The 27,442-nt window shown below is 30.0% G+C and overlaps 1 protein-coding gene and 1 long non-coding RNA gene across 4 annotated transcripts in view; one reads left to right on the top strand and one right to left on the bottom strand.

Annotated features, from left to right (window-relative positions):
* Positions 1-24,316, bottom strand: part of LOC141454520 (uncharacterized) — a 98,679-nt gene extending 74,363 nt beyond the window's left edge. The window contains exon 1 of one of the 2 annotated variants that reach the window (XM_074128846.1): positions 24,164-24,316. Coding sequence is in view for 1 of the 2 variants with exons in the window: in XM_074128845.1 (XP_073984946.1) it covers positions 17,097-17,119 (23 nt within the window). In the remaining variant the exon portion in view is untranslated. Of the gene's footprint in view, positions 1-17,096; positions 17,248-24,163 lie in introns of those variants that run through there. The other variant, XM_074128845.1, reaches the window with a different exon arrangement.
* On the top strand, positions 136-26,623 carry LOC141454524 (uncharacterized). 2 transcript variants are annotated; one of them, XR_012458769.1, is made up of 10 exons: positions 136-258; positions 2,724-2,950; positions 4,556-4,734; positions 6,167-6,370; positions 7,243-7,482; positions 10,235-10,390; positions 13,592-13,722; positions 14,919-15,053; positions 21,759-21,862; positions 26,419-26,623. It is a non-coding gene; the product is annotated as an uncharacterized lncRNA (long non-coding RNA). The 2 variants fall into 2 exon arrangements; XR_012458768.1 differs by having other exon boundaries at positions 21,759-21,995.
* The last annotated feature ends 819 nt before the right edge of the window (positions 26,624-27,442 follow it).

Genomic DNA, 27,442 nt, shown 5'->3' with positions numbered 1-27,442 from the left:
TTATATGTCAATTCGATTGTAAAAGTGATAAAAAAAAAGTTAATTTGAAAATGTTAGCAAGTTTTGTTTTAACAGTACTTAACCTTCTTCATTTTTAACAGTGCTTTTACCTTTCTTGTAACATATTTGCTCCAGATTCCAGTGGATAAGGTCACCAATGTTTTGTCATTATTTGAAAACTTTTGAAGGTGGACTGAAGAAATATAAACATTAGATTAGAAGATCCCTTTATGTATTGAATAATAGCTCAACATTATGGTTAGCCTCATTTAAACTTTAATTACGGTTTTATATTAATTATAATTAAGTCTATTAAGAAGGACTTAACTAAATAATTACATATCTTTCGAACGAAAACTGTGCCTCTAGTATCTTTACGTAATCATCTGATTGAGGGGCTAGAGTTTTAGGCTCGGATGAACTATAACGATTAATTTCATGACATTTCTTTTTTATTCATTATTTTCACTAATAATGAGATTAAGTTGATTAATTAATGTTAGCAGTTAATCAACTGCCTCAATTTAATAAAATTTACTTCTAGTGTTATTGAGCAATTTATTTAGGAAATTTCGTTTGAGCTACTTATATTTTTCTTTCCGCTTCAGAATGTCTGTCCATATAAATGTATTTTGTTATTACGTTAATTGGTATTGGTACTTCTAGTTTCTTACAAAAGTGCAAGTTCACTTATTTTTTGTACATTTGCTATTTTTGTCATGAACATGGTCCTAGCTCAGTCTTAGTTTATGTGAATAGCCTAACTCAAAATTATAGTTTTAAGATAATGTTATTTTCAATTCTGAGTTTGAAGGTTATAGATAGAAGTGTAATACCATTAATGTAACATACTTGAATTTGGCAATAAACAAAAATTTGGTTGATACAGTCACTCCTTTCACCAACTGTACTACGCAAAGAACTAACCCACAAATTACTCCAATGTTGAGAAATGCACTTTTATTATAAAGTAAATAGATACCATTAGTCTTGTGAAACAAGGAGTAGTACAATAGAATAGCAGTAAATAATATTGCCAAAATCTATGAATTTGTTTTTTTAATGAAATCTGCCCGATAGGATAGTTGTATAAGAGTTGATCGTCAAAAACTGCGCAAACTTTTTCTGTGCTTGAAACTTCCCAGTGCATCTTTTTCAAAAAAGTAATGTTCGAATCTCAGAGCCAGGCAAGAGTGGAGCAATGAATCTACCCTCATTAATGATCATGCATACCAGTGGTATGATACTCAGGCAGTCGGGGATTCTCGTAGGGATTGCGACTGGATGTTTCCAGCCAAGGACCATGTACTCGGAGCCACTTACAGGTTGTCTGGCATCTTCGTAATGGAAATTCACGTAATAGGAGGTTGCATCCATTATAACTTTGGCAGGAAGTATTGGAATCCAGGATTGAAATTTTACTCGATAGCACATAAAAATAAATATACATTTTAATATTAATTGTTTTTTTTAATAATGTTAGTTAATTGTTTTAAGAACTTATAGTTGTAAAAAACTATTTCTTCTACCTAGTTGAAGTATAGGATACTTTTTTTGGCATATGTCGTACGTTGCCCTCCCTATACACAGACGAGTAAAAATCGTGTATTAGTATTTTTTTATGACAGTGAAATAGTTTATTTATTGATGTGAAACTTATTGTGAGTTAAATTTGACTAATCTATTTCTAATAAGATAGCCAGGTCTAAATTGTTTATGTTTCTTCTTTCTGAAGTAAGAAAATTGAACATAAGTATCTGCAATAAGGCAATTTTAAAATCATATCTATCTTTAGTTCCTTTAAATCTTCTGAACCTTGGCTATGGAGGTCGCATATGGTGTTAACTCGTAAAGTAGTTATCTTATATGTCGCTAGATAGCATATTAGTGTAATTCATTCATGATAGAAGCATACAATAACGATCTGTTTGTATTCAAGTGCAATAACAGTCGTAAGTAATTTAATTTTAATCTTAGTGTGGCATTTCTATTTAAATAATGATTTTATAATTTTGTTAAATGTTTAAAATTCATACAGGGGAATTCTTTACATAAATCTTCATATTCAGCTTCTTGACGAACAATTCTACAGTCGGTCTTTATTAGTCAGCATTTTCTATATCAATTTCCAAAAGAAAGTTATTCATGTTTTGAAGAAAGGTATTTATTACAAACTAGAAGTTAGCGTGTGGTTTGTTGTGATTCTGGCAGAAAGTGCAAACTAGCAGTACTCGCCTAATTCGCCCGAAAGTTTTCTTGTGCTACAGCAAGGTTCATCTTCAACTACTACCTGTTAGAAAAGATTAATCCTAGCTTTGAGGATGCCCTATACCGAACTCACATTACTGGTTTCTATAACATTCTGAAAATGTGATGGAATCTTTCGTGCAAAACGCATGTAAAACCCGAGTGTTCCTCCTGGACTTCACTAATTTCTTTTAAATCATTCATTTGTGAAGGAGCTTTACCTATTGTCGTCTAATGCATATTTTTGTTCGTTTTTTAAGAAATGCGAGATACCTACAATAGTGATACCAACCCTAAGAACAATTATTTTACCTTTTTTTACACTATTGCGACAGTCAAACATTGTTAAGAATATCCAGAGTAAGCTTGCGGCCGATAATAGATGTTTTGCATCTATGCGGTTTGATTTCTACTCTGAGGAGTAGAATTCTGCCTAGAAAGGCTAAAGTTACAGTTTGTAAAACTGTGATATATAGATTGCAGATGTATACGGCGCTCGAGCCAGGCATTAACTCTAGGAACTGTTGGACAAGGAATGAAGAACCCTGTGGCAGCAATAAAGAAGGCGAGATAAAGATGAAGGCCCTATGGTTCTCAGGATGAATAAAGAACGGGAGTCTATAGTGTAGATGGAAGTTAAATGACCACCTAGAGCAATTCACCAATAAGGGAGGCGTGGTCTTGCATGGAGTAACGTCACAGAGTAAGTTATAAATCCATACTAAGGGCAACTAACATTCGCTGAAGTTTCTAAGTTTTAAACTTTTGCAAGAACTGCAAAAAAAAAATTGCAGTGAGAAAATACTAATGTGTGTTTCTACCAATTTTTCTAGTTTTCTTATTACCCAAAATTACAGCTTACGAAATCACTCTGCTGATTGTCAGCATTTGTATTCTCACCTAATCATTCATCCATTTCCTTTCAGTTTACCATGATACATTAACATTTTCTTTAATTTTATTTTTTGAATTCAAGATTGTCAGATAAAACTTAATAAAATCTTGAAATCGCAAAAATGTTGAAATAATTCCAACGTCCTTGAAGCAGTCGCCTTTCGGAAACATTATGTTTATTATTACTGGCTACAAAATGTTGCTACATATTTGGAAATTTCTAAATTATATCAATCCTTAATTGAAGCAATACATTATATTTTGCATCAGATAAATATAATCTTCAATAAACAAAAATATATTACCACAAAACTTTATTTAGCTACTTTTATTTCCAAATTGTATGGTATTTCTCAATGCTCCGTCTTTAAACTGCACTTCTCATAAGCCCATTTCGATTTAAGAAGAAAACAAAAATTGAAACTTCAGAAGATAATTTTCTAAATGCAATTATTACAATTTTAATTTTCTTCAAACGTACTAGTTTATACCTTGTGGGGAGGACTTTTGGACGGAACGCAAGGACATTAGTCTAATATTGTTTTCGGTATAGAAACAGCAAAAATATAATTTGCACAGTTAAGGAGCCTTTGTTTTTTCTCCATCTCATTGACCATCCTTTCCTATTCACTAGATGCGCTTCCAAATATCTGTACCAGACGGCTTCTGCCATACTTTTGCTGCTAAAATCGAATCACCTTTCAACCCTTTACCTATCGTCATTTAATAGGCATAATTTCAGTTCTCTCAGAATCGACCCCACGTCAATTCTTAGTTTTCATCGATGTTACATTTTCACATTTAGCAGCCTTCCCTTTTAAGGAGTTTTTAATACCATTTCGAATAGACATATACCACAATTCATTGCGGCCATATATCTCTAGGAGAATGTTTATGGTTAGATACAGTCCTATTGAAACCCCTTGAGCGTTCAGGGCTCTGTTCAAAACCTTCTACCCTTCTCGAACTATAAGCTTTGAAGTGATTAACGAAGCTCAAGCTGTGGGGTTTATCTTTGTATCTTTTTCTTTAACTGTGTATTGGTGTTTTGGGATGCTGGTTGTCTTAGTTATGTTGTTGATACAATCATCCGTACTATATAGCTTGATAAGATAATGAGCGTTGATTTAGTAAGAGTGAAATGACAGAAAGAGTTAAGTAAAAATGAGATAAAATAAATAATATGTTTAATAACAACTGTTTAATGGCTAAACGGCATAATATTTGAGACTTTGACTCAAGTTATAACAAAACTGTAACATGAATGATGTATTAGGAATGCCGTAGGTTCTTTTATAGGCATTACAGAGAGAGTTAACGTCATGAGGTCTCTTCAGTTCGAAGCTTCCACTTTTATATGACCATGCCACTTTATGTTTTATGAATAGTAAGAATTGATTTCTACTTAATACAGGTGACCTCGTATCTACTACTTTAATGTCAATTAAGAAGATTTTTGAACTGGACGTAACTGTATTGCCATGATTTCAAGAGGTGAGTCAAGTCTAGACTTCTTGATTGAACGAGGGAATCTGTTCGATTTCTATCTGCAAGACATTATACATATCCCACGATAACCGCTTTTATTTGAAGGTAACTAAACCTTAAAGAAATTTTTTTTTATGTTAGATTAAGTCTTGTGAATATTCACATAAATTTCCATAATTTACTATTAATCATAAGTCATGTGTGTACATTAGATTTTTGATTTTATTTGATTTTGAGGCAGGCTTTACGTCAAACTATCGATTAGGTGTCTTCACGCGGAAGAGATACCTAATTTTATCACCCTGTGTTAAAACAGTAAATAAAGCCGAAGGCCAAAACCGAGAAATAACTTAGTACTATGATATATCTTAATGATATATTAATTTGATTTAATATAAGAAGTTGGTAGTTAATTATGTTAACGTTCTGGTTCCTTCCAAGAGACCCGATTGGTGTTTGGACCTAAAGCTCGCCTTAAAAAATTCATTACTTATACTTATATTCATATATTACATATTAGACTTCAACTCTGCACCTGTTTTGTATAGTACTAACAATACTTAATGCTTTTAAATTGATGAGTTCTACTAATTCCACGAAAAGAAGCCTTGAAATTACCATACAACTAAATTTGACAAACTAATGGAATACAATTGCATCCGTTGTTTTAAATACGAGTACATTGAAATAGTGACACGGTCATTAGTTTTCCTCTTCCCCCCTCGCCATGTCTTTTGTTATGTAGAAATTAAGAATGAAAATCCTGCATTTCTCATGGCCAACCTTCATAGACGTAACTTTACTATCTGTGTGCAAATCTAAAACATTCAGCCTAGCGGTGATGGCATTGAAATTTTACAACCATTAAGAGTGTTAACTATTATTTTTGGATATAAATTACCGGAAAATGATGAAAAGAACCTTATTTGCTAACAATATTATTTGGTTGGTTTTGTAGGCCAACAAGGAAATGTCGAACATCACATTAAGAAGTGCTGTATAAATGTGCTTATTGGAGTTTCAGTGGTCGTCCTTCTAAATATTTTCTAGAGTGTGAAATAAAACATTTTATTTTATTATTATAAATTGTACTTAAATCATGAAACGGTAGCTACATGAAATTTTTTATTAATATCTTACTTGACATAATTATGAGAATTTCGTTATATAGACATTAAAAATAGTAGTACCTTCCTTGCCCTCGGGCGGCTAGGTGACAGCCTTAATGAAAATTAATAATTATAATTGTTTGTTGGTGTACTGCAAGGAATAAATTCCGAGATTTAAACATCTATGTAATTTTTTTTATGTTTTGATAACTGTAAATAGCTTTTCTTCTAACTTTGGTAGACAGGTAAAAATTTGTAAAGTATTCTAAGACATGCAATATTTGACAGTCTGCAGTAGTAACCTAAAACTTATAATTTATTGGTAGATTTCCATTCTTTGGATGAAAAGCTTTTTAGCGAGAATGCTGAATGAGTCATCAATGTAAAGTTCTATGGTGAACGAATAAAGTTGATGTTCTTTCCCCCAGATGCTGTCACTGTTTTCGCCAAGATAATGGTGTAAAAAGGTCTTAGATCGGTTAAGGAAAATCTCTTACTTAAGCCGATGTTTGAAACACCTGGTGCAGATATTGGGGTCCATGTAATTTAACAATTTCTCGGAAATAAGAAACTTGTTAATGTAAAAGGTAAATGCAATCAACGCAGTCTCTCAGCACTAAGAACGAACTCAGGTAAGAAACTAAAAGTGGCAGTCAAATGTAGTTGATCCAGTAAAAACCAGTTTCACATACTGAATCTGTCTGATCTTATGCATTTTCTTTTTTTTCTTAAAAAATAAAAAGAAGTTCTTTTACAGATTATGATGTAGAATAAATAGAATAAAAATGAAATTAACGGCGTCATATGCGTGACGACCCAAAGTTTTTTATTTGGATTATTTTTATTTTATTTATTTGTAAATCAGTGTTGTGCAATAATAGTTAAGATACTGAATTTGGTTGAAAATTAATACCTAATGCCAGAAAGACTTTTTTACATGTTTTCGATTTGAAACGATACATTGTGGCTATTCCACAAAGAAAAGAAAACCAAATAAATTCTGGATTATTTTAATTTAAGAAAAATAATTTAGAGAGAGAGAGAGAAATAAATATGGATTATTTATGAAATATAACGTGGAAGTGATAGAATCTAATAAAAGATAAAATAAATTATTTGCCAAAAAAAAATATTATTTTAATTGAAAGGTTTCCAAATTATATCATCTACTTAAGTGTAATAAAACTTGGGGTACTTGACCTGTACTAATTTAATTTCATAATTATTATTTTTATTAAATTCAATAATGAAGTGGTTTTTTATTACACTTTTTTTTAAAAAAAAAACAACTTGTGAATATTGAGTGGAAAAAAACAGACCGACCAAGCATTTACCAACATTGTTTCTTGCTTTTCGAAAAGTTCACAAGATGTCTGAAGGCCCTTAAATTGTTTGATGATTGATAACAAATTGAAACAGTCATTTGTACGATCGATCTAATTCAAAGATTTACTTCGCTTATCGATTTTTCAAACGATCTAAAATATTGTTTATTTTTTTTCAGGGTGACTGTACGTCCTACTACTAAAAGATCAGATGGAAGGAGGCAAAAATGTTAAAGCGTGCTAAAGGCAACACTCACTTTAAATGAGTACTGAAGATTTTACAGATGTAAGCTGGAAGCCAATGTCTAGAAAGATAAGCACTCTCGTAATCAATGCGAGAAATACTACTGAGGATGTAATTCATAGAACTAAGAATGATCATGTTGGGAAGAAGCAGAGGAACAGACACTATGATAGTAGTGAGTACATCCTATGATTAAATCAGACTAGAAATAATGCTAAGCATCCTAACAATTCAAAGTACACACGCAGTTGCCTAAGTTTTGAGGGCGTCGTAGCAAATGTTTCAGGATAGGAGGTTGAGTTTGACAGAATGTTCTTAAAAAGTACTACTTAAGGAAGCAAAATAAAAGAGGCAAAAAAAAGAACTAAAACGCAAGTTTCACTAATAGAAGCGCAAAGTTAGGAACATATGGTCTTAATAGTGCTTGTGAAAAATGGATGAGATCATCTAACGAATGGTCTATGTGCCTCTTGGAAAGGAACTATCTATACCAAAGTACTAACCATTTTTCAAAATAAGATTCTTTTTAATTTGTCGTCGAGTTTTGTGTGTTTGTTTACCCAACACAAGACATGAAGTTCTGTAACTTTTATTTGAAATATATTTCTAAAAAATAAATTTTTATAACGATTTAAGCTTATCTCGCAAAATATATATAATCATCACTTTTACTAGAGTATAATTTTAGCCAAAATGTCGATTTTTAAGTGATAAGGATAACGGAGGTTTTTTTTAAATTTTAATATTACAATGGATTTTTTTTTTGTTCAACTTCGTGAAGTGTAAATGTAATTATGTTTAATCATTCGTTTTTTAAGCATAAATTTTTCATTACACTAGTTTTATGTGTAATTTATATTTTCCCTGTTTTACATTAATTTTCTAATGTAACCAATTCACTTAAGCAATTCTACTTTTGGATAGTCAAAGAAAAGTGCATTTACGTGTTTTCTATTTCGGTCACTCAACCGTATTTATCCTTGTTATTTGTTATAAACTTCTTATTTATCTCAAGGTTAGGTTGGTCATTAAAAAAAAATAATTCATTCTTTAACAGAGGTATATGTAAAGTACTTTAATTAGCAATTATAGTCTTCAAAAATTGTTTTAATGATTGGTAATGCACATTTTGTCAATGTCATTGTTGACCTTCGTCAGGTAATCAATCTAACCCTGACCTTCTGCTTGTTTGCAATATCTAATATATATACATATATTCTCTTTGCACATGTTTATAAGTTATTAAGACGCACAGGAACTCTTCATTAGGGTTCCTGTCTAATTTTTATTTTTGTTGATTGCAGGAAACTCGTAAACATAATTGGAAGTACTGATTTACCCTCGCAGAATGCCATATTGATTTTAACAACTTACGCTCATCTCTAGTTAATCTATTGTCTTCTACTAATAGATGGTTTTTTTAATGACGTAATTCCAACTATGCAATTACCAGTGCCCATTTCTTATTAAGATGCTTCCTGTGATAGTTAATACAAGAGTTTAAAAGGTGGTAGACGATCTGGGTTTAATCATAATTGAACATAGGTTACTTCTCCCAATCAAAAGAGAAGAATATCGCAGAGTATTAGTGTCTTCTAATCGTGCAACCGAGCGTTTTATGTATTACGCTTTAATGGTAGAGGAAATGAAAAGTATACTTGTCCTTATAAACATGTTAAAATAGTTACCCAGATAGAATTGAATAGCTTCTAAATTATTATTATTATTTTAAATTTAAGCACGTCAACATTACTGTCCGCACTTTTTTTAGTGCACTGCGCCCTTCGGACAGTGTTCTCTAGTTAAAGACAACATGATGGATACAGCTAGAAAGAAAACATCTAAGGGCTGCTAACTGGATTCGAACTTGGGATCTCCGTATAGGAATCTAATACTCTTAAGTGCAACAAAAGGAAGAGGCGCCTAATTAAAGCATATGTAACGTCAATCTTATAAAATATGGTTTCTCTTATAGATTGTGTGCATGCCTAAGGCGTTAGTTTTAGTTTTTGTAAAAATTCGACGAGCTTGCGCATATTTGTTACATTGAAGGCCAGCATTCTTCTGAAAAACTAGCGTTATATTCAGATTTCTTCGAAAGTAGAACTCCTGTAAAAATTTTCATCTATTTAATGACTGATGTAATTTAAAAAATTGATATTAACTAGAAAAATAGTCATTTATAAAGTGAGAGGCTAAAAATATTAAATCTGAATGTTTTGAGATCATAGAAAGTTATTAGAGAAAGATTAAATGAAGTATATTTTTCCACAGGTCTTAATACTAAGAAATAATCCGTGGAGAATTGTCTGAATAATTCCCCATACGTTCTAAAGTTCCAAAACATAATTCAAAATGAATTCTTTGAATAGCCCAAGAAAATTGATGAATTGAAATTTTTCAAATAGCAAAAGGGATGAATATTTCAATTATTTTTGTAATTTAAACTCAACGACTTAAATAAAATGAGAATAAAATAGAGCTTCTCATTATAGTCAGCAGTGGATGAAGCCTTTGAAGTTGCAATGTGTGAAGTACAGAATTCTTGTGCTCCACATTGATTAAAAATAATACTATATCAGATCTAAGGATAAGTTCTCATTGAAGAAGCTTTGTATTACAGTATGATTTTTAGTATGATAAATGATTGCAGGTTATTTGACAAGCTCACTAGGTACATCCCTACAAGTGTTAAGACGTTTTTGCTTATTAAAAGAAAAATACAATAATAAAACAGCTTTCATTTGTAAAAAAAAAAAATTACACGTAAATGTCATTTCCAACATTTTCAATTATTATTTATGAACTTAGTCTTTTAACAAATAGAATAGGACCTAAAATCCAACTAAAAAGAAAAATGCTTCTTTACTGTACCCTACTGATTACACCAAAATTAACTAATTTAAAGTTTGCGTTCTTTTTTGCAGTTTTTGCTGCCGGATAAGATTGAATTGTAATTATCCAACATGATTCTGAGATTAGAGTACCTGTAATGGAAGATGTATTTCTAGTATAGTAAAGTACCATCTGGGAAAACTTGGTATGAATCTACCAGCTAAACGTATTTTTGACTAAAAAAAAAAGTAAGTACCGCACCAACGTTTAATTCGTATTTTGTGAAAACGGGTTTACTGCTAGGTAATGTACAATATGTCGGGTTTAAAACCAACTACCAATCAATGTCGTGGACGAAAAAGATTAGCAAACAAAAATTTCCCATATCTGACTGGGAATCAAACAAAGTATAACAATATTTCTTAGCTTTGAGGCCTTGCCTCAAACCTCTGGGCTTAATGTAGTTCCTCAGTGCTAGATAATATAGTTGACTTTAGACGTCAATGCACTATCGTGGTTAAAATCAACGATATTTTTTTAACAGCTTTTTTATTTTTTACTGATAAAGTTAACTTAAATATTGACGGAAAGAGTTCATAAAATTGCAACATGATGTAACTAATGGATTAGATAAAAAAATTACTATCCATTATAATCTAACTACTTTTGAAAACATTTTCATTTTCTTTCTAAAAAGTAATTATTCGAAGCAATCATAATTTCTTATTTCATTACTATAAGAATGCAGTAAGATAAAATGCAGTTTAGGTAATTTAATTTCTCTCCTGAAACCTGCCAAAAATAATTTTTAATGTGCTAATTTTTATTACTTATGTGTTGGTTTTCATATATTCATTAGGTTTGTGATTGGACTGCATTTTGGTTGTTAAAAATATTTACGTGTGTGTAATGATAAGAACTCACAAACTGTATGAACCGCGGAAGGTTTAAATTTAAATGTTACCCAATGAATTATTATAGTATTGAATGTGCTGGACTCCACATTAAAGAATTAAAATAATGAAAAAAACCTAAAAGAGATTTACACAGGTTGGATCATGTGGAAAGAACTTATTAATATTAAGTAATGTGTCTTCTTTAATGGGAGCTAACTAAAATTACAGAAAGATGGTGCAATAAAAAATCCGTTTTTTAATTTTTTTTTTTTTTTTTATAGACCATTTATGCTTTTCTAGGCAGCCTGGAGGGAATTTTCTCTTTATCCTTGCTTTATTTTCCAGATGTTCAATTTTCTTGGAAGTAACATGCATCTAAACTGAGGAATCGAAACAATTTACAATATATTCAACTCTTTCTTCTATTTCATACTAATCACACATGCCCTGATGTTCTAGAGCAGCGGTTCCCAATCTTTTTTCATTATTGTACCCCTTTACCTGATTGTTTCCTCAGTGTGTACCCCTAACATATATATATTGGCTAATCTGCATGCCCAGAAGGCAAAAAAAAAAAAAAAAAAAAAACATATATATATATAATATATTATATAAATAAAATAAATAAATAATCGTATTCTTGATTTTACGTATTGTAACTTTAAATTAACAGCAAAACAATCTGAATATAATGTGTCTTGTAAAGAACATATACATATGATATGTTCCTATTAAAAAAAATCATTTATGAATAGGTAAACATTTCAAACCAATAACTATTGCAGGGGTTTTATTATAATAATTTTGTAATTAAGTTCTAGGAATCATTTATTATATAATTTTTTTCTCATTAATAATATATCTGTATAATTTTTATATCTTCCGCCATAATAACTTTTTTTTTGCGTACCCCTAAACAATCTTTCGCGTACCCCAGGTAGGGAACCGCTGTTCTAGAGAGACAAGCACACTGCTACTACCTAGCGGGAAAAAAGTGAGAAAAAATGTGATATTTTTTAAAATTCTAATTTGTAAATTTTAGTTTCCTAATTGCAAAATATTCTGAAATTCAATGTAAAAAGTTAAGAATTTACAAAATGAAAGTGGAACATTTTATTATACTTAATTCTGAATAAGGAACTCATGGATCATTGAATTTATTGTGTTGTAACTTTTGAAGTGTGGTGCAATCTATTTATCTTAATTTCAAAGAAAGGTATTTTAAGTATAAGTGGTGGTTTTTATTATTAATTAATAGTTAAATAAATTAAGTTGTTTGTAACAATGTATTAGTGCTGGTGGTTCGTTCCAATTTTTTCTTTTTATTCGTTTTGCTTGCTTGGCTGATTTTATCTAATTGTTGGTTCGAGAATACTAAATAATCTAAACGTACTTCCTAGACACTATCTGTCTCGCGAATTATTTGTTTCTATTTCTTGGGTGACCTCTGCGCTAGATGAAGACCTCTAATCTAAAAATGTAACACGTGTCTTTACCTTTATCGATCTCGATAAAAAATTTACTAGATACTTTAATTTGTTTATTAATTATAACCTTCACCAAGCTATCTTTTTGTTATGACATTATATATCACCAGTATCATCAATCCTTAGTAGAACTTTTAATAATAAAGTCTCAAAGGAGGCTGAAAATGGTTCGGGCTCCAAGGAGGTAAAGCAAAAGGCAAAGTAAGATTAAGATCATAAATTTTCACTTCCGATTAAGCCTTCATCGAGCTTAGAAATTGGCAACTTCATGAAATATCTTACACATCTTTAAATGACATTATAGACGAATCTAATTCTAATCACACTATCCAACACAAAATAATTTTTTCTGATAAAAATGTTTTAAATAAATGTTATAGATCTTTATAAATACATCAAAGAATGTGCCTAATTAAAAAAAAAAAAAATCAGCAACCGGTTACGAACAAATCTTTTTAAAAAAAAAACTCCATTCAGTAAGGTGGTCTTTCGGTTGAGGGGTTTTGATCGTTTTGGTCGAGTAAATGAGGTTACTGTAATTTCCTCTTAGGTCACCATCTTAAATGTACTTAAATTTAGTCATATTGATTATATATTCATTAATAATCCTGTGACCGCAAAACTTATCTAATTTGTAAAAAAATACATGCATCAAAACCTAAATTTCTGCACAATATGTTTTTCAAACAATATCTCTGTTATGTCTTCATTACAAAAAATAAATTTTAACAGTTTTATCGATTTCAAAATTAATTATGTATTCAAATAAAAAATACTCAAGAGGCCAATAACAAAAGAAAAAAAATAATATAAAAAAATACATTCACAATTAAACGTTGAAGCAAAAGTAAGCAATTTCCATCAACTGTTGGAAAGCAAATAATATCTAAAATTTTTCTTTGGATCCATTTTTAAAGGACTCAAATATTCATTTATCTCGATTTATTTTAACTTTGTTTAATGAAACAAAAATACTACTGATAAATTATCTTTTGTTTTATAATTGATTTCTACAGAAATTACAAATAGATAAGGTAAATTTTTTTAAGTTTTTAATTTGTTGCAGTTGAACGCAAGATCAAAGTAATTCGCTTGACTAAATTGATTTGCTTATGGAGATTCCTAAGAGGAAAAAAGTGGAAAGTACCAGCTTATTGAATTTTTTTGCCAGTTTTGCTCAATTTTGTCAACTCTCTGGTATTTTGCTTAAAATTATTTATTGATTTTTGTATTTTAGGACTTTAGAAGTCCTAAAGAGTAAAGAACTAGTTTATGTTAGACTTAAAGTTTGTGCTAAATTTACAAAAATTGAACAAATCAATTTCAATATATTTTTATTTTTTAAAAATTGTTGCCCAAGGTTTTAACAAAAATAAAATAAAACTAAGAGGTGGTGACTTTTTTTTTTTTTAGACCTGCAGTCGCAATGCAATTCTTCATCAGTGCTGAGAAAATCATTTACATAAATTGAAATAAGTTGTATTTCTGGTGAAAACTGTGCAATTGTATTCATAGTTGGTAAACTTAGTATTATTCCTCTTAAAGATTTGAATCTATTGAAATATGTTTATCTGCAGAATAAAACACGTAGACAACCAAACATTAACTTTAGAAATAATATGGCCTTGCAATTCATAATGAAGTTATTAATTAGCGGGTTTTTATTTAATAGATAAAAATCGTAGTCACACAGATTTACAACACACATAGCGACGGCTTGTTTAAATTATTCCGACTTTATCATAAAATAAACATTTCAAAACTTGTGAAAAAATTTGAAATTAAAACTTAAAATGGCAAAAGAACCATGGTAAGACATAAATATAGATTAGGTGTAAACCACAGCCAACTACAGTCACAAAGAATTATGTAATTTTTCTTTCCATCTTTCTGGTCCATCAGATTTATATTTAAATCAGTTTATAAGTTTTCACTCCTTTCGATTTTGCTCTAGACCATTAAATTCATGAACTGAAAACTGGTACCTTTAATTTATACTCACAAAATTCTCTCTCTAGTCAACAAGTCTATTTCTTGCATTTACTTGCATCAGTCAACAAAAAAAAAGAGCATTATTACTTTTGATATGTACAAAATATCGCAGTGGATCGAATGAAGTTTCTGTAGACTGTTTCTTGATACAAGGCAGCTACCGACAGCTGATCACCGTTGGGGCACAGAATTGCTGATAAATGTTTGTTTTTCTTTCGAATTGCTCATTTTGCTAGAACTCCCTTTTTTTCATCCCTAAATCAAAACTCACCAAACCGCAAGCCTGCCACTTGCAATTTTGAGCCCACCAAATATAATATTTATAAAATATCCAATAATTTCCTTGAAAATCAAGATTGGCTTCAATAAAGCAATTAACTTTTATCAATTTTTTTTTCTAGATGAAACAAAGATAGTAAAACTAGTTTTGCTGATATGCTACTGGTGAACATTTAATATCTGTAACTTCCGATGTAATAACAGAAAATTTTTCTTGAAATTACCAATGAAAAGAAAACGCTTTGATGCTCATAAAAGTAAGTACTAAATAATTTGTAATATTTGTAGAAATCAATATTTAAATAGTAAAGAAATCTGACCAGAGAAGTAAAAAAGACTATTTGGTGAAGAATTAGACCATTAGTATGCCAACAGCATCAGGTGTGTATTTCATTTCAACGGTGCTATACTTGGAATTCAGCCCTATTAGTTACAAGAAAAATATTGGGGCTTACAAGTGTCAGGACATTCATCTCCTGGGTCTTGCTTGAAACTTTTAGAAGAAAATGTGGAAAAAAGTTTGATAAGTCGTAATGTTATATAATCAAACTTTTTAGAAGATTTCAAAGAGGAATTATCAAATGTGTTTTTTATGGAAAAATATTGACTTTAAATTAATATTACTGGTTTTTTAATTTCATACTTCGAAAATCTGAGACCTCGTCCCTATCTTGTTAATAACAGATTCTTAAAATGTCTTCCGGCAAATTTGAGTTTGTATTTGATTTATAATTGTCTATGGAAGCAGATATATAAAATGGAAGTTTGGATGCCTCGATAGCTGGACGGTTAGAACCGAGAACCGAAAAGCTAACTACTGCAACATTAGGTTCGAATCCGTGTCTTGAATTTGAATTTCATTTGTTAATTAGCGTCTATTATAAAAAAACAAGAAATATTGTTAGCTACTTTACAAGCCACAGTACTTCGTGTAAAATAAAGATGAGCCAGGTTGTGGTGGGCTAGTATAGTATTTGTACTTGTGTTAAGCTGATAATAACAACTACCTGTCTTTGCAGACAATATTAAGTAAAAGGTTATTATTATTATTATTTTTTTTTTTGGCGCATCAACAGCTGAGGTTATTAGCGCCCGGAGCTTTTTCCAGTGCAATGCCGGCCTCCGGACAGTGTTCTCTCGTTACAGACAACACTGTCTATTATTATTATTATTATTATTATAGACAGTGTAAAGATGAAAACAAAGAGATCTTTATATTCTATTGCGCTTTGTGGACTGATCACATTTGTCAGAGAAAGTTTATTTACTTAAATTTCATTTCATTCCGCTTAAAGTTCTCATAAAATATAAGCCTAATCTTACATTATTTACATTCCATTATTCGTGATGTTACATTTCGTTAATCAGTTCTTATTTAGCTTCTCGTTCGTCTTAATACAAAAAAAAAAGTCCTATTATCTCTTAAATGTTCTTAATTGAGATAACATTTAAGCTGTAACCAAATGGAAATTTCCGTTTACACTAATAGTACAAACAATAATAAATACCTGTGAATGCTGAAATATTTATGGTACTCAATCTCCATACACATGGTTTATGTAGTTGAATTATTACGTAATTTTATTTGCTTAAATTTCTGATTTAATTTTTAAATGATAAATAAATGTAACTCATTTATTAAGATTTATACAGTTTTGAACAATAATTTTTGTAATAAATTAAATGAGAGCGTTTACATCAAAAGAGGAGTAGCGTCTAAAGCGTCTTTTCAATGCATAGCATTTTCGCTTTACTGACAACACTTTCCGCCATGGAATAGCTGGCTAAAAGAAGCTGTAGAAAGAGTAACTGTAAGAGTTACCTATCACTGCAAGCTTTTCACTTGGCTGACAATGTAGTTAAATTGAATACCTTTCGGGTTATCATGAGAGTGAGTACATCTACTGAATATACTTTAACCGACTTAATCAACAAAAAAGATAGACTATTCCTTTTTGATCTATAGACCGATTGTGTAATTGTATGGAATTCGAATTGGTGAAGGTTTTTTCAGGTTTTTTTTTCTAAAATAGTCATATTCGCTCTTTTAAAAGTAATTTGCTTCTTATCTACAAACAATTACTTCAATTCAAAGAGATTAATACATAAATAGGTAATAAATTGTTCATAAAAATAGCTAATATTTACAAAAAGCATAAAATGTTCGCTTTATTATAATTTTATCTTCAAATATTAAGAGGTCACCTATTAACTACATATATAATTCGCGCATATGTTTGTTTTTCTTTTTCATTTCCAATAATCATAATTATTTAATATATATTTTTAAAAAATAGTACCTGGCAATCCACATTGGGTACATTACATTTGGAAGAAATAAAACCTAATAACGTTAATAAAATAATAGAACACTGTCACACAAAACTATCGTATAGCGGCAGAAATATTTTTAAAGAAGATGCCAACATTTGTTTGATGTGTGATAAGAGAATTTTACGCATGAGGGCACGATGAACGGCTAGACATCTCCCACTACTTATTAGTATTTTAGCAGACTTTTGTTATTATCTATGAAAATTTGGGTTAGGAAGCATTTTGTTTGTTGATTTAGTATGTCAACGTCTTCTGAGAAGAGATAACATTTGTAAAAACTCTAATGATAAAATTACTACATTTTTTCCATTATTGCTAAATATATATTTTCTTTAGACTTAGAGGAGAAAAGTCTTAAATAAAAAGTTGCAAAGCAATTATTTGGTAGTGCCTCCTTGTCAGCTACTGACTCTGACTCCTTACGTATATCTTACATTCATTTAAGAAAAAATGACCCTTATAAGAGTAAGAGAATTTGAGAAAGTCATTCTCTTCATCACATTTGCTACAAATACTTTCTCTAATATAGTTCAAAGAAGAGTCTTAGACTTCAAAGAAGAAGGTAGCTCACTGGACATTGTGTTTTCGCTTTCTTTTAAATTTTTCGCCCTAGGAGCTACTACCTTACTATTTGATAATGGACATTGTCGTCTCTAATGAGTTAAAACTATTCTATATAAATAAGGCCGGCTATGAAATGAATGAAAAGGGTCCTGACGCCATTAGCCTCAGATGTTGTCGCACATTAATTACATAATAATAAAGGATTTCCTCGAAGTCCTCTTCACCCTCGAAAAGTGAAGAAGGAAAAGAGAGAAAAAAAATTGTTCATGTGGTAACAAGTTGAAACAAATTATCTGCAGAATCTAATCTTATAGTTTGATGGAGTACTAAAGTTTATTCATGATTTGAATGTAAATTTCGTTTTTTTAAAAAAAAAAAAAAATCACACACATATATTCAGGTAAAACACAAGGACAATTGTTTAGAAATTGCTGACATTTCATTATATTTTTAGTAAAACCGCTGTGAATAGTGTTTCATTCGCCAAGATCTCTTCCAAGGTTTATACTTTTGTAGAAAATTGCTTGACTGAACATAACCAGAATTAGTTCAAGGACAATAAATATTCAGATAATAATTTGATATCCAGAAGAAGGCTTTCTATTCAAATAATTTGTGCTTTAAACATAGGTGGCAGATACAATTTCTTTAATTGATTAAAAATGATAGGAAGGAACGAAGGTCACGCTGACCAATTACGTGTCATCGGTCTTGTTTGTGTAATCTCACGTAACTAATAGCATTTTTTGTATTTACATCTTTTACATATCTTAAATATTTTCATGTTTAAAAATACATGCATGTTTGTTACTGTAAATTTATAAATATTTTAACAAATGAAAACAGTTTTCTTATCATCACAGATGAATGTTATTTCGGAAACCTGTAAATTGATTCTCCAAATTTGACACAAAGTTAGTAAGAACTTGTAGCCGAAAAAATATATAATTTTTTAATATTATTCGTAATTAAACACCTGGATTAAAATGTTTATATCTACCTTTGCCAATATTTGCCACCAAATGTATTGCTAAAATATCATGGTTGTTTGAAAATATTGTAACCGCAAGTGCTAAGATTCTTATAAGTTATTGTGAATTTAAGAATTTTCTTAAGGGCTCAACAATATTGACCTTTCCTTTATACTATTTTTTTGTTTTAAAGTCTGTTTTCTTGAATATAGGTCTTCAAAATGACGGCCAGATGGCTTACTCTCGCAGATGAGAGAGTGTAATCTCCACAATGACCATATTCGTCACACGAACCAAAACAACATATTATTTTAGCCCTTGATGAAGGTGAAATTTTTGGCACACAGTGAATGATAATTTTTTGTACGTTGTAAAAATATTTCCTTTTTTTTTACTCTCAATTATCAATAACACTGAAGTGACACTTAACAAAAACTTAGCGTTGCCATTTTCCCGAATATCCCAAAAACTCAATTTTCTTGGTGAAGTATTTTTTTAATTACAATGTTAGTTGTTAGACTTCCTGCTGTATATTTTTAAACGAATCCTCAGCTTGATGTGGCACCAAATCAATTGCTTTCAGCTTATTTTTTTATTTCTCAATCGCGAAGCAACAATTATGAATAAATAGTGCAAACAGCAAAAGTTAATGATTGCTTCATTATGAAATACTGATATCTAAGTCAGATATGTTCTGATGAAACTTAGTCTTTATGAATGATGGAGAACTTAAATATTGTTTATATTAATTGTAGTAAAATGAATATTACTACTAAAAAATTATGTGGCCTCACAGCTTCCCCAAACAATCCATTAAAATAAATATCGTGATCGTAGGATGTAAGATTTGTTCGCCCAAGTTTACCACATTTACCAATTTTTAAAACCACCTTTGGACTCCTAACACCATTTTTTTCTGGTAAAAATTCAAGTCAAAAATGTCTGGAAAAATTATATTTGCTCTTATCAGCATCGATTGGAAGTGGAGTTCTGTCAAGATAATCACTACCTGCTACTTATGAATTTATCAATAACTTATCTTTTATCAAGGATGAATTCCATTAATTCTTTGACGACTCTTAGAAAGATCAGTTTATCACTCACGTACATAAAATTAATTCTTTTTTCACTTTGAATAAAAACAAAAGTTTTATTTTATATAAAAAAAAAAGTACTACCTTCAAGTCCTCAAAACACTATAATTTAATTTGGACATTTAGAGAAATGACAGTCCTTAAGTTAGCTTATAGAGAGTAAAAACTTTAGCGTTTTGACCATTATCAATTTTTTCTGCAAAATACCTTTTATCAGTTACATTTTAAATACTGAACAAAATAGCTTTTAATACATAATCGAGTTCAAATTAACTCACAATTACATCATGTTATATAATTTAAATTTAGCAAGCTTGAGTTATTTTTATAACTTATGGGTAAAATAAAAATAAAAAACAAAATGAGTTGGAATGCTGATAGTAAACTACTTCAGTTCTTATCGGAATATTATTGTTGAGAAAGTAAATTAATGCCTATTTTTCTGGCAGGCTTTGTGTTTTAGGTGCCGCGGCCTGAGGCTGAATACTTTTTCTAAACATATCTCATTACTAACATATTAAATAAAAACCAAGGTTTATTTAAAGCTGACTCGAACCCAAAATCGCACAATACAACTTTGTTTTGCGGTCATCGACAAAAATTTAAGACAATCATTTCCCCATTATTACGCTGCAAAAATAAAAAAAAAATATTTTTTTTTTAATTATATAAAAACAACTGTTTAAATAAATGAGTATGTGGAATAACAAATAACCACATTGTAAACCAAAGTTATCTTTAATTTCACATTGTATTATTTAATAATTGTTATCATTAAAATACAAGTTTGTTTACTTGAAATGATTGTTAAAAAAATGTTATAAAAATAAATTAAAACGCATTTAAAAATAAAAAATATATTGTTCTAGTTATCTAGTATTGTACGTTTTAATTTGAACTAAAATCTTCCAAGAATAGTGATTGTTGCTCAGTAGCAGAGCTGCGAAGAACTTGCCCTGATAAAAATAGTTCGTTATTTTAGCCTAATTTCTCAATAACCTACACAAATTGGCGATTGGAAGTGAACGCATTAAACTCATTCATCTCAATCTAAATTGTAATGTAAAAATTAAAACTTATCTTGGTGAAATCGTCTAATACTCCACGAATAGCCTCGGTACCTTTAAAATTATCTAACAAAATATAAATAAATTAAAATAACATTTGAAAATTGTAAAAATAAAACAGAATTTTTAAAATAAATAACAATCATCGCTTAAATGATTTAGTTACGCAAATTATGTATTGAATAATAGTTCTACTGTATAACGGAGTGTTGTGTAACGGAAAGTCATGACCGACATTGACCTTCTTATACGAATATTTTGGCGATCTTTTTATTGAAATATTTATAACATATTTTTTAAATCTAAATTTGGTTTATTTCATTCATTGTGATCTATTTTCTTTGATAGAAAGATTACAATCATTTTTCAAATTTGATTAGTATCTCATGTACAGTAATTAAGATAAAACCAACGATAAAAGTTTAACAAACAAAATAAATGAGATAAAATGACCTTCCTTTAGAAGTGCACTCAATCGAATCCTGGAAAAAAATAGATAATATGACTCTATGAGAGCAACGTGTTACAAAGTAAGAATAAATCCTATCCGGCTGAGAGACTGTCCACAATTTCTTGTTGTGGAAACCAAATAAAACATAAACTTAAAGCTTCTGGCGATTTAAATTGTTTTCACTAGCGTATTAACACTCATACCACTTTCTAAAAACCACTTTTTCAATCTCAATGGATCTCAAAACAGATAGATATCTCAACTGATCCTCTTTCTTAATATAGTGAGAAAAAGAATATTTAAAAGGATTATCGGTAATTTTTTGATATATAGTTGTATATGTGTAGAAGTATTTTACACCTCTAACGTTTGCTACTATGGTATTCTACTGCTTGGCAATTTTTTTTCCTCTTTTTTGCTTTGGGTAGTTTAAAAAAAAATAAATAGGCATTATTTTACTTAAATCTTTTACGTGTTTCAGGTCCTGAGAGAGCATTCAGTTTTTATTATTGATGAGATTTAAGGAGTGATAAGGTGAAAAACGAAGATTTATACATGAATGAGATGACTAGGAATGTAATGAAGGTAAACATTCCTGAATCACTGATATTCTTCATAGTTGAAATGGCGAGCATTTTATTTACAATAACTAATGTACATTGATGGAAATGAGTTATGATAGCCAATGTCAAAGAATAATGGCGTTCTGCTTAATATGGTAAGCATGGAAGACTTAGATAAGAAACTCGAGGGCGATATTTTCTAAAAGTAATTGTAGCCTCTATTCCCTCTTTAGACTTTCTGCTGTATAGGGAGATGGAGGGAGCTAAAGTTCTTCTTCACATCCGAAGTACAGCTTCCATATTTCTCGTTATGTTACTGAGCATTTCCTTCTGCCAATTTTATTTGCGATGAAACACTTTCGCACTCATTCGTACTAATTTCCTTTTCCACTTTACCAACTTTTTTCAAAACAACTCGAAATAATTTATTTAAATTGTAGCAGATTACCGTCTAAAATTAAACACATATATTTGGAGATATTAATTTTTAATGAGATCTTAGGCAGTGTATCAATAATTTCCCTCTGATGTGACCTCTTGTAACTTAGAACGAACGTAACCTTCCAATTTTCTAGCAATAAATTTAGAATAAAAGAGCATATAAAATAATTTGGAAAAATAAATAGTATATAACCTTTCATACTATTCAACTATACAAATTAAACTATAGCGATGAAGTGTCAATGACATTTCAAGTAAACGGTACTATATTAACAATTAGTAACGCTATTTGGTAGTGCCGGAAAACTTGTACTTTTTACTAAAATACCATTTATTATTTTGAAGAAAAATTTAAATTTTTAATGTAAGGTTGATTGCTTCAACCGCTTTTAAAGCAGTAGGATTCATTTTCACGTTTAATGACAAATTAATTTTTTATTTTTAGTAAATCCAAGTTGTAAATACTCGTTTAAATTTCTCTTACACCTTCATTACAAGGGCTTATGGTTTTATTAATATGTATTTTATAATTCATGGATCCTTTTTTCTCTTTAAAAGAAAAAAAATGCTTTTAAATATTACCTTATTTTCTACTATTATAATGACTACTCCCTTAATGTTTATTCTAAAAGGGTCTGCATTTTTAATTACTTTATAATAAATGAAACGTACATTATCAATTATTTTTCGCTTCACTAAATTTTTTTTTAATGAGTGCGTTTAGTCATGAAGTTGACATTAAAGTTTTAAAATATTCCAATATTTTAATACCTTTCGTATTAGATGGCGTAGTTTAGTTTGAAGTAATTAAATATTGTTACATATTGTAGAGTAATTTTTTCGCGAAGTTGGCAAACGGTCTAATTTTAGCGGATTACACTCAAAAGAATTATTAGCGATAATAATTAGAGTGAATAATAATTATAATACATACAATAGTAATATTTAATAATTTAATAGAATAATATATAACAACAATTATAATATATGAGAATAATAATAAACGATTTTGTGAAATTTCTTGATATTTTTTATTTTATTTTTTGCTGATAATGCGTATCTACTTAGCCGTATCTTCTTTGTTTTTCGATTGCTACGGTTTAATAACTCGATGAGAAATGACTAATAATTTCAATTTGTGATCCTTCTCAAATCTACAATTCTAGAGCTAAAACGAAAACATAAAGAAAATTTATTAGTACACTTAAATGACGTGTATAGTTGATAAGAGGGAAAATAGCAGACTCCTTAATTTTTGTTTTACCTTTTCTCAGATTTTATTTTCTTTAAAAAAGTAAATTAATAAGGGCTTTTAATTACTACTACAGCTTATCGTTCAGATTTCCTCAGCAATCGCCACTCAAAGGGTTTAAAATAAAACATTAGTGAGCGATATTACCCACATTCACGATATCTTCACTGTTGTGGTGGATTTGACTATCACTTTCAAAATGTAGTCACATGCTACACTCAACAGTGTGGTCAGCTGATATGGCCAAATCTAAAGAAAACAAGCGTGATATAGGTTCAAGATATTGTTTAAAACTTCCGATAAAATCAAATTCGTAATTTAATGTATGTATTAACTGGAAAAAAATATGTTTTTTTTTTAATACGATACCATATCAGTAAGCGAATTTTATCCCAAAAGAATTTTTGCTGCTGTACACACTATACTCGACTATATATTTCATGTTATCACAGCTTTAGATTAATTAACTTTATGTTATAATTAAAAATCTGTTATCTCTAAATTTAATTATTATTCTGTAATGTTGGTTGAGTAAAGTTATTAATTTAGGTCAAATTTTTAGTTTTTTGTGAATATTTTTTAAACAAATTGAAGAAATGATATAAAAATTAAATAAATAAAATGGCTAACCTGTAATTAATAATCCTGACGAATGTGGCGTTAAAATATGTAGTAGATAAAAAAAAAAAAAAACAGTGAACACAGAGCGTACCGTCCTGTATACAGATTGGAGCACTACTGAGTCAATAGCGTGTTATCACTGGGAGAGCGTGGATATCCAGGTCCCACCTCCTTTCCCAAAACTGAAGGAAGAATATATAACCACTACATTCTGCTCTGGTTATAAGCTTTGTACTGGTTAACCCGCGTTATTTTCACTGCAACATTGTCTCACTGTTCACTTTATTTGCCAAAATCCATTAATAAAAAGTGTTTGTAAATTATTTATTGTAATAATAACTATCTATCCAATGTCATTGTACTCTTTATTCGTTTTTTGTAATATATCATTCCACAGACACAATTGAAGTATGCAATCAATACAATTTAATCAATAATCTTTAATAGAATATATTGAAGAATCGGTTCATTAAAATAATAATAATAATCCTAATTACTTAACCGGCGATACAATCCACGGTGGATTGTATTATCCCTTACTGCTCAGCAATCCCGATACATCCTGTGCTCTAAGACTCCAAGAGGCCAAATCTGGTCTAAAAATCTTCTCCTAGTGTAACTACATTTGAGAGCAGACTAACAGGCACACATGTCCGGCGAGATTGAGGTAATCTTCTTTCCTTTGTGATTGAGCTGTCGGTAGATGGAGCCTTTCTCAGAATATATGTAGGAAGGTGTCTATGGGCATCTGACTGCCAGGAAGTATTTCTCTGACTTCTGGCTCCCTGCAATTCCTAGAAGAGTGTATTGACAGTTGGGGAAGAATATAACTTCTCACCCTGATTTTTAGTTCAAGAGTTATAAGGGTAATTTTTAAAAAACAGGTTGTGTGCTTGGATTTCGGTTGTTTTAGCACCTTGTAAAGTAATCCATGCAGTCCTTTCCCTTCTTTTAACAACTTTCTTAGAGTTGCTGGGCAGTAACAAGATATACTCTTTCATCTTTAAAATATCTGTGGAAGGTGGAGGAAGCCGAGAGATTTATCGGCTTTAGGGATTGGCAAACCTTCTCATCCGGCTTCTCTGCTCTTTCTAGAACTTCCCTTAAGATGTTGGGTGAGTGGTTTCTAGTCTGCAACGCGCTCATCATAACAAAAAATCTGGTTTAGTTTTAAATAGTCATTTCAATGTCAATGAACCGTTTAAGGCTCAAAATAAGGTAATTTTTTTGGGAGGTAGCTGGATATGAATCTGAAAACTTAGATAGAAGTCCACTGCGCTGTTTTAAAACTCTTTGTCTTTACAATTTTTTATCATGTAAGTTGGTTTATAAAGCCATTTTAAATGGTTATTTTATCAAAAATATTGTTTCTTTGCTTCCAAGCTATGAGGATTAACAACTTTATCTTAGGGATGTATACCTACATTTGTCGAAGGCAAAGATTGTTGTTGGAAAAGCCTTAAATGGGAGAGCCACTTTAATAGATTATTTCTCATGATACTTAGGTATACGAAAATGTTAGGTGTCACAATGACCAAGCGGTTTGAGATCACAAAAGGTAGTGGGACTATTCCTGATCTTGGCCTTCAATTTTATTCAATTCAATGGTTAATACGAAAAAATTATGTTAAAATGTATGTTAGCAGTAACTTTCTACTTGGATTAAAATCTGCAATGAAAAATTTACTTTACTGTTCGATTGATTAGTACATCTGCATAAATGCATTTTTGAAATAAAACCTTGGCGACTAGATTCTAAGCCTGATTTAATGGTTCTTATCTGTTGTAGTTATTTTAACCACTCATTTTTAATGGAATTGTCTTTTTTATTGTCGGAAATACCAAAACGTTATTCATTAGGATAAAACCTGTTGTCTAAAATAATCGTTACCCACGATGTAATAGAGTTCAGTAATTTTTGAGCTCAAGAGCAGATTTCTAGCCTTCATACCTCCCAGGAACTCAGTTGTACTTTTATTAAGGAAATTTGAAATTTTATTAAGGATATATAAAATTCTACGACCTTCTTCGACTGAAATCTAATTGGGATAAGGATAGCTGTTATGCTTTTCTTCCTTTTCAGGTGTAAAAGTGGACTTATCTTTTTTTATAAAACAGAAGCCATACAAATTTCGAATTTCTCTGTATTCATTTTCTGATTTGTGCTCACTTCATTTTTAGAGCTAAGGAGTAAATTTCCAAATACTGTTTTTAAATGAAGCACTTTTTTTCTTTTGTTATTATATTGCCTTGTCTTTTTACAGTTTCTTACATTTACTATGGAAAGAGTTTTGGCAGATATCGTAAACCTAAATACAAATTAAGATATCAACCCTTATACAACTGTCCTACCGGACAGTTTTAATTAACAAGACAATTGTTAAAACCAATAGTCTCATCACTACGGTGCGTTAATATGGATTCTAAAGCGATCTCTTACAAAAGTGAGTCTTCTAACTTCATATGTGAACAAAGTAAGTACAGAAATGTTTACCGAATATTTACAGGAAAAAAAAATAATAGTGACTACATTTTTTGCATGAGGTTTATTGAGAAATGTAAGCAAGTAGGTCGTAAACAAAACCAACTCCGGTATAAACTAGACTTTCTCTTACTATACTTCTCAAGATCTAACAGAAATTTTAAATTTTTCCTAAATATTAGTTGTATTTCCGAAATAATGTTCGGTAATGATGGACCATACGGTAATTACACTTTTTGGAAAAGTCTAGCCATTTCTTTCCGACAGAACTGACTTAAAATGTATTTTGCTAGAAAATTATTCAAATAAATCTTATTAATTGTTATCTATGGCGAAGGATTTTGATGTTCTCCTTATTTTCCTTATTTCACGATTTTTTATTTTTTTCGATAACGGTCTCAAATATTTTTTCTAAATTTGATTCATCCTGTAATATACATTTTGACAAATCATTGAAAACTAATTGATGTGAGATGTGAGGCAACCAATAAAAAGATTTTTGATAATAGATTTACCCAAGTGGACAAATACTATTATTTTCTATCCCCTCATCCCTCATCCCCTAAGTTATTTTCTTAAATATATATGTGATTTGTCTTATTGATCATGGATTTCATAAGTTACATAGATGATTATCTAACTGAAATAATTTATTAGTTTTTTCTTTATTTCATGGAGTCAAGATATCATAAATTAAAAAATTAGTTCAAATATGGTACTGAGTATAATTTATTTTTAGCAATATCTGAAAAGAACCAAGACTTTAAACATCTCTTTAATAACTCTTTATTATTAGTATTAATCCT

The sequence above is a fragment of the Rhodnius prolixus genome, unplaced genomic scaffold (genome assembly GCF_049639745.1).
Source record: "Rhodnius prolixus isolate KJV_2025 unplaced genomic scaffold, Rpr scaffold_9, whole genome shotgun sequence".
Lineage (NCBI taxonomy): Eukaryota > Metazoa > Arthropoda > Insecta > Hemiptera > Reduviidae > Rhodnius > Rhodnius prolixus.
This window is presented reverse-complemented; position numbering and strand designations above follow the sequence as displayed.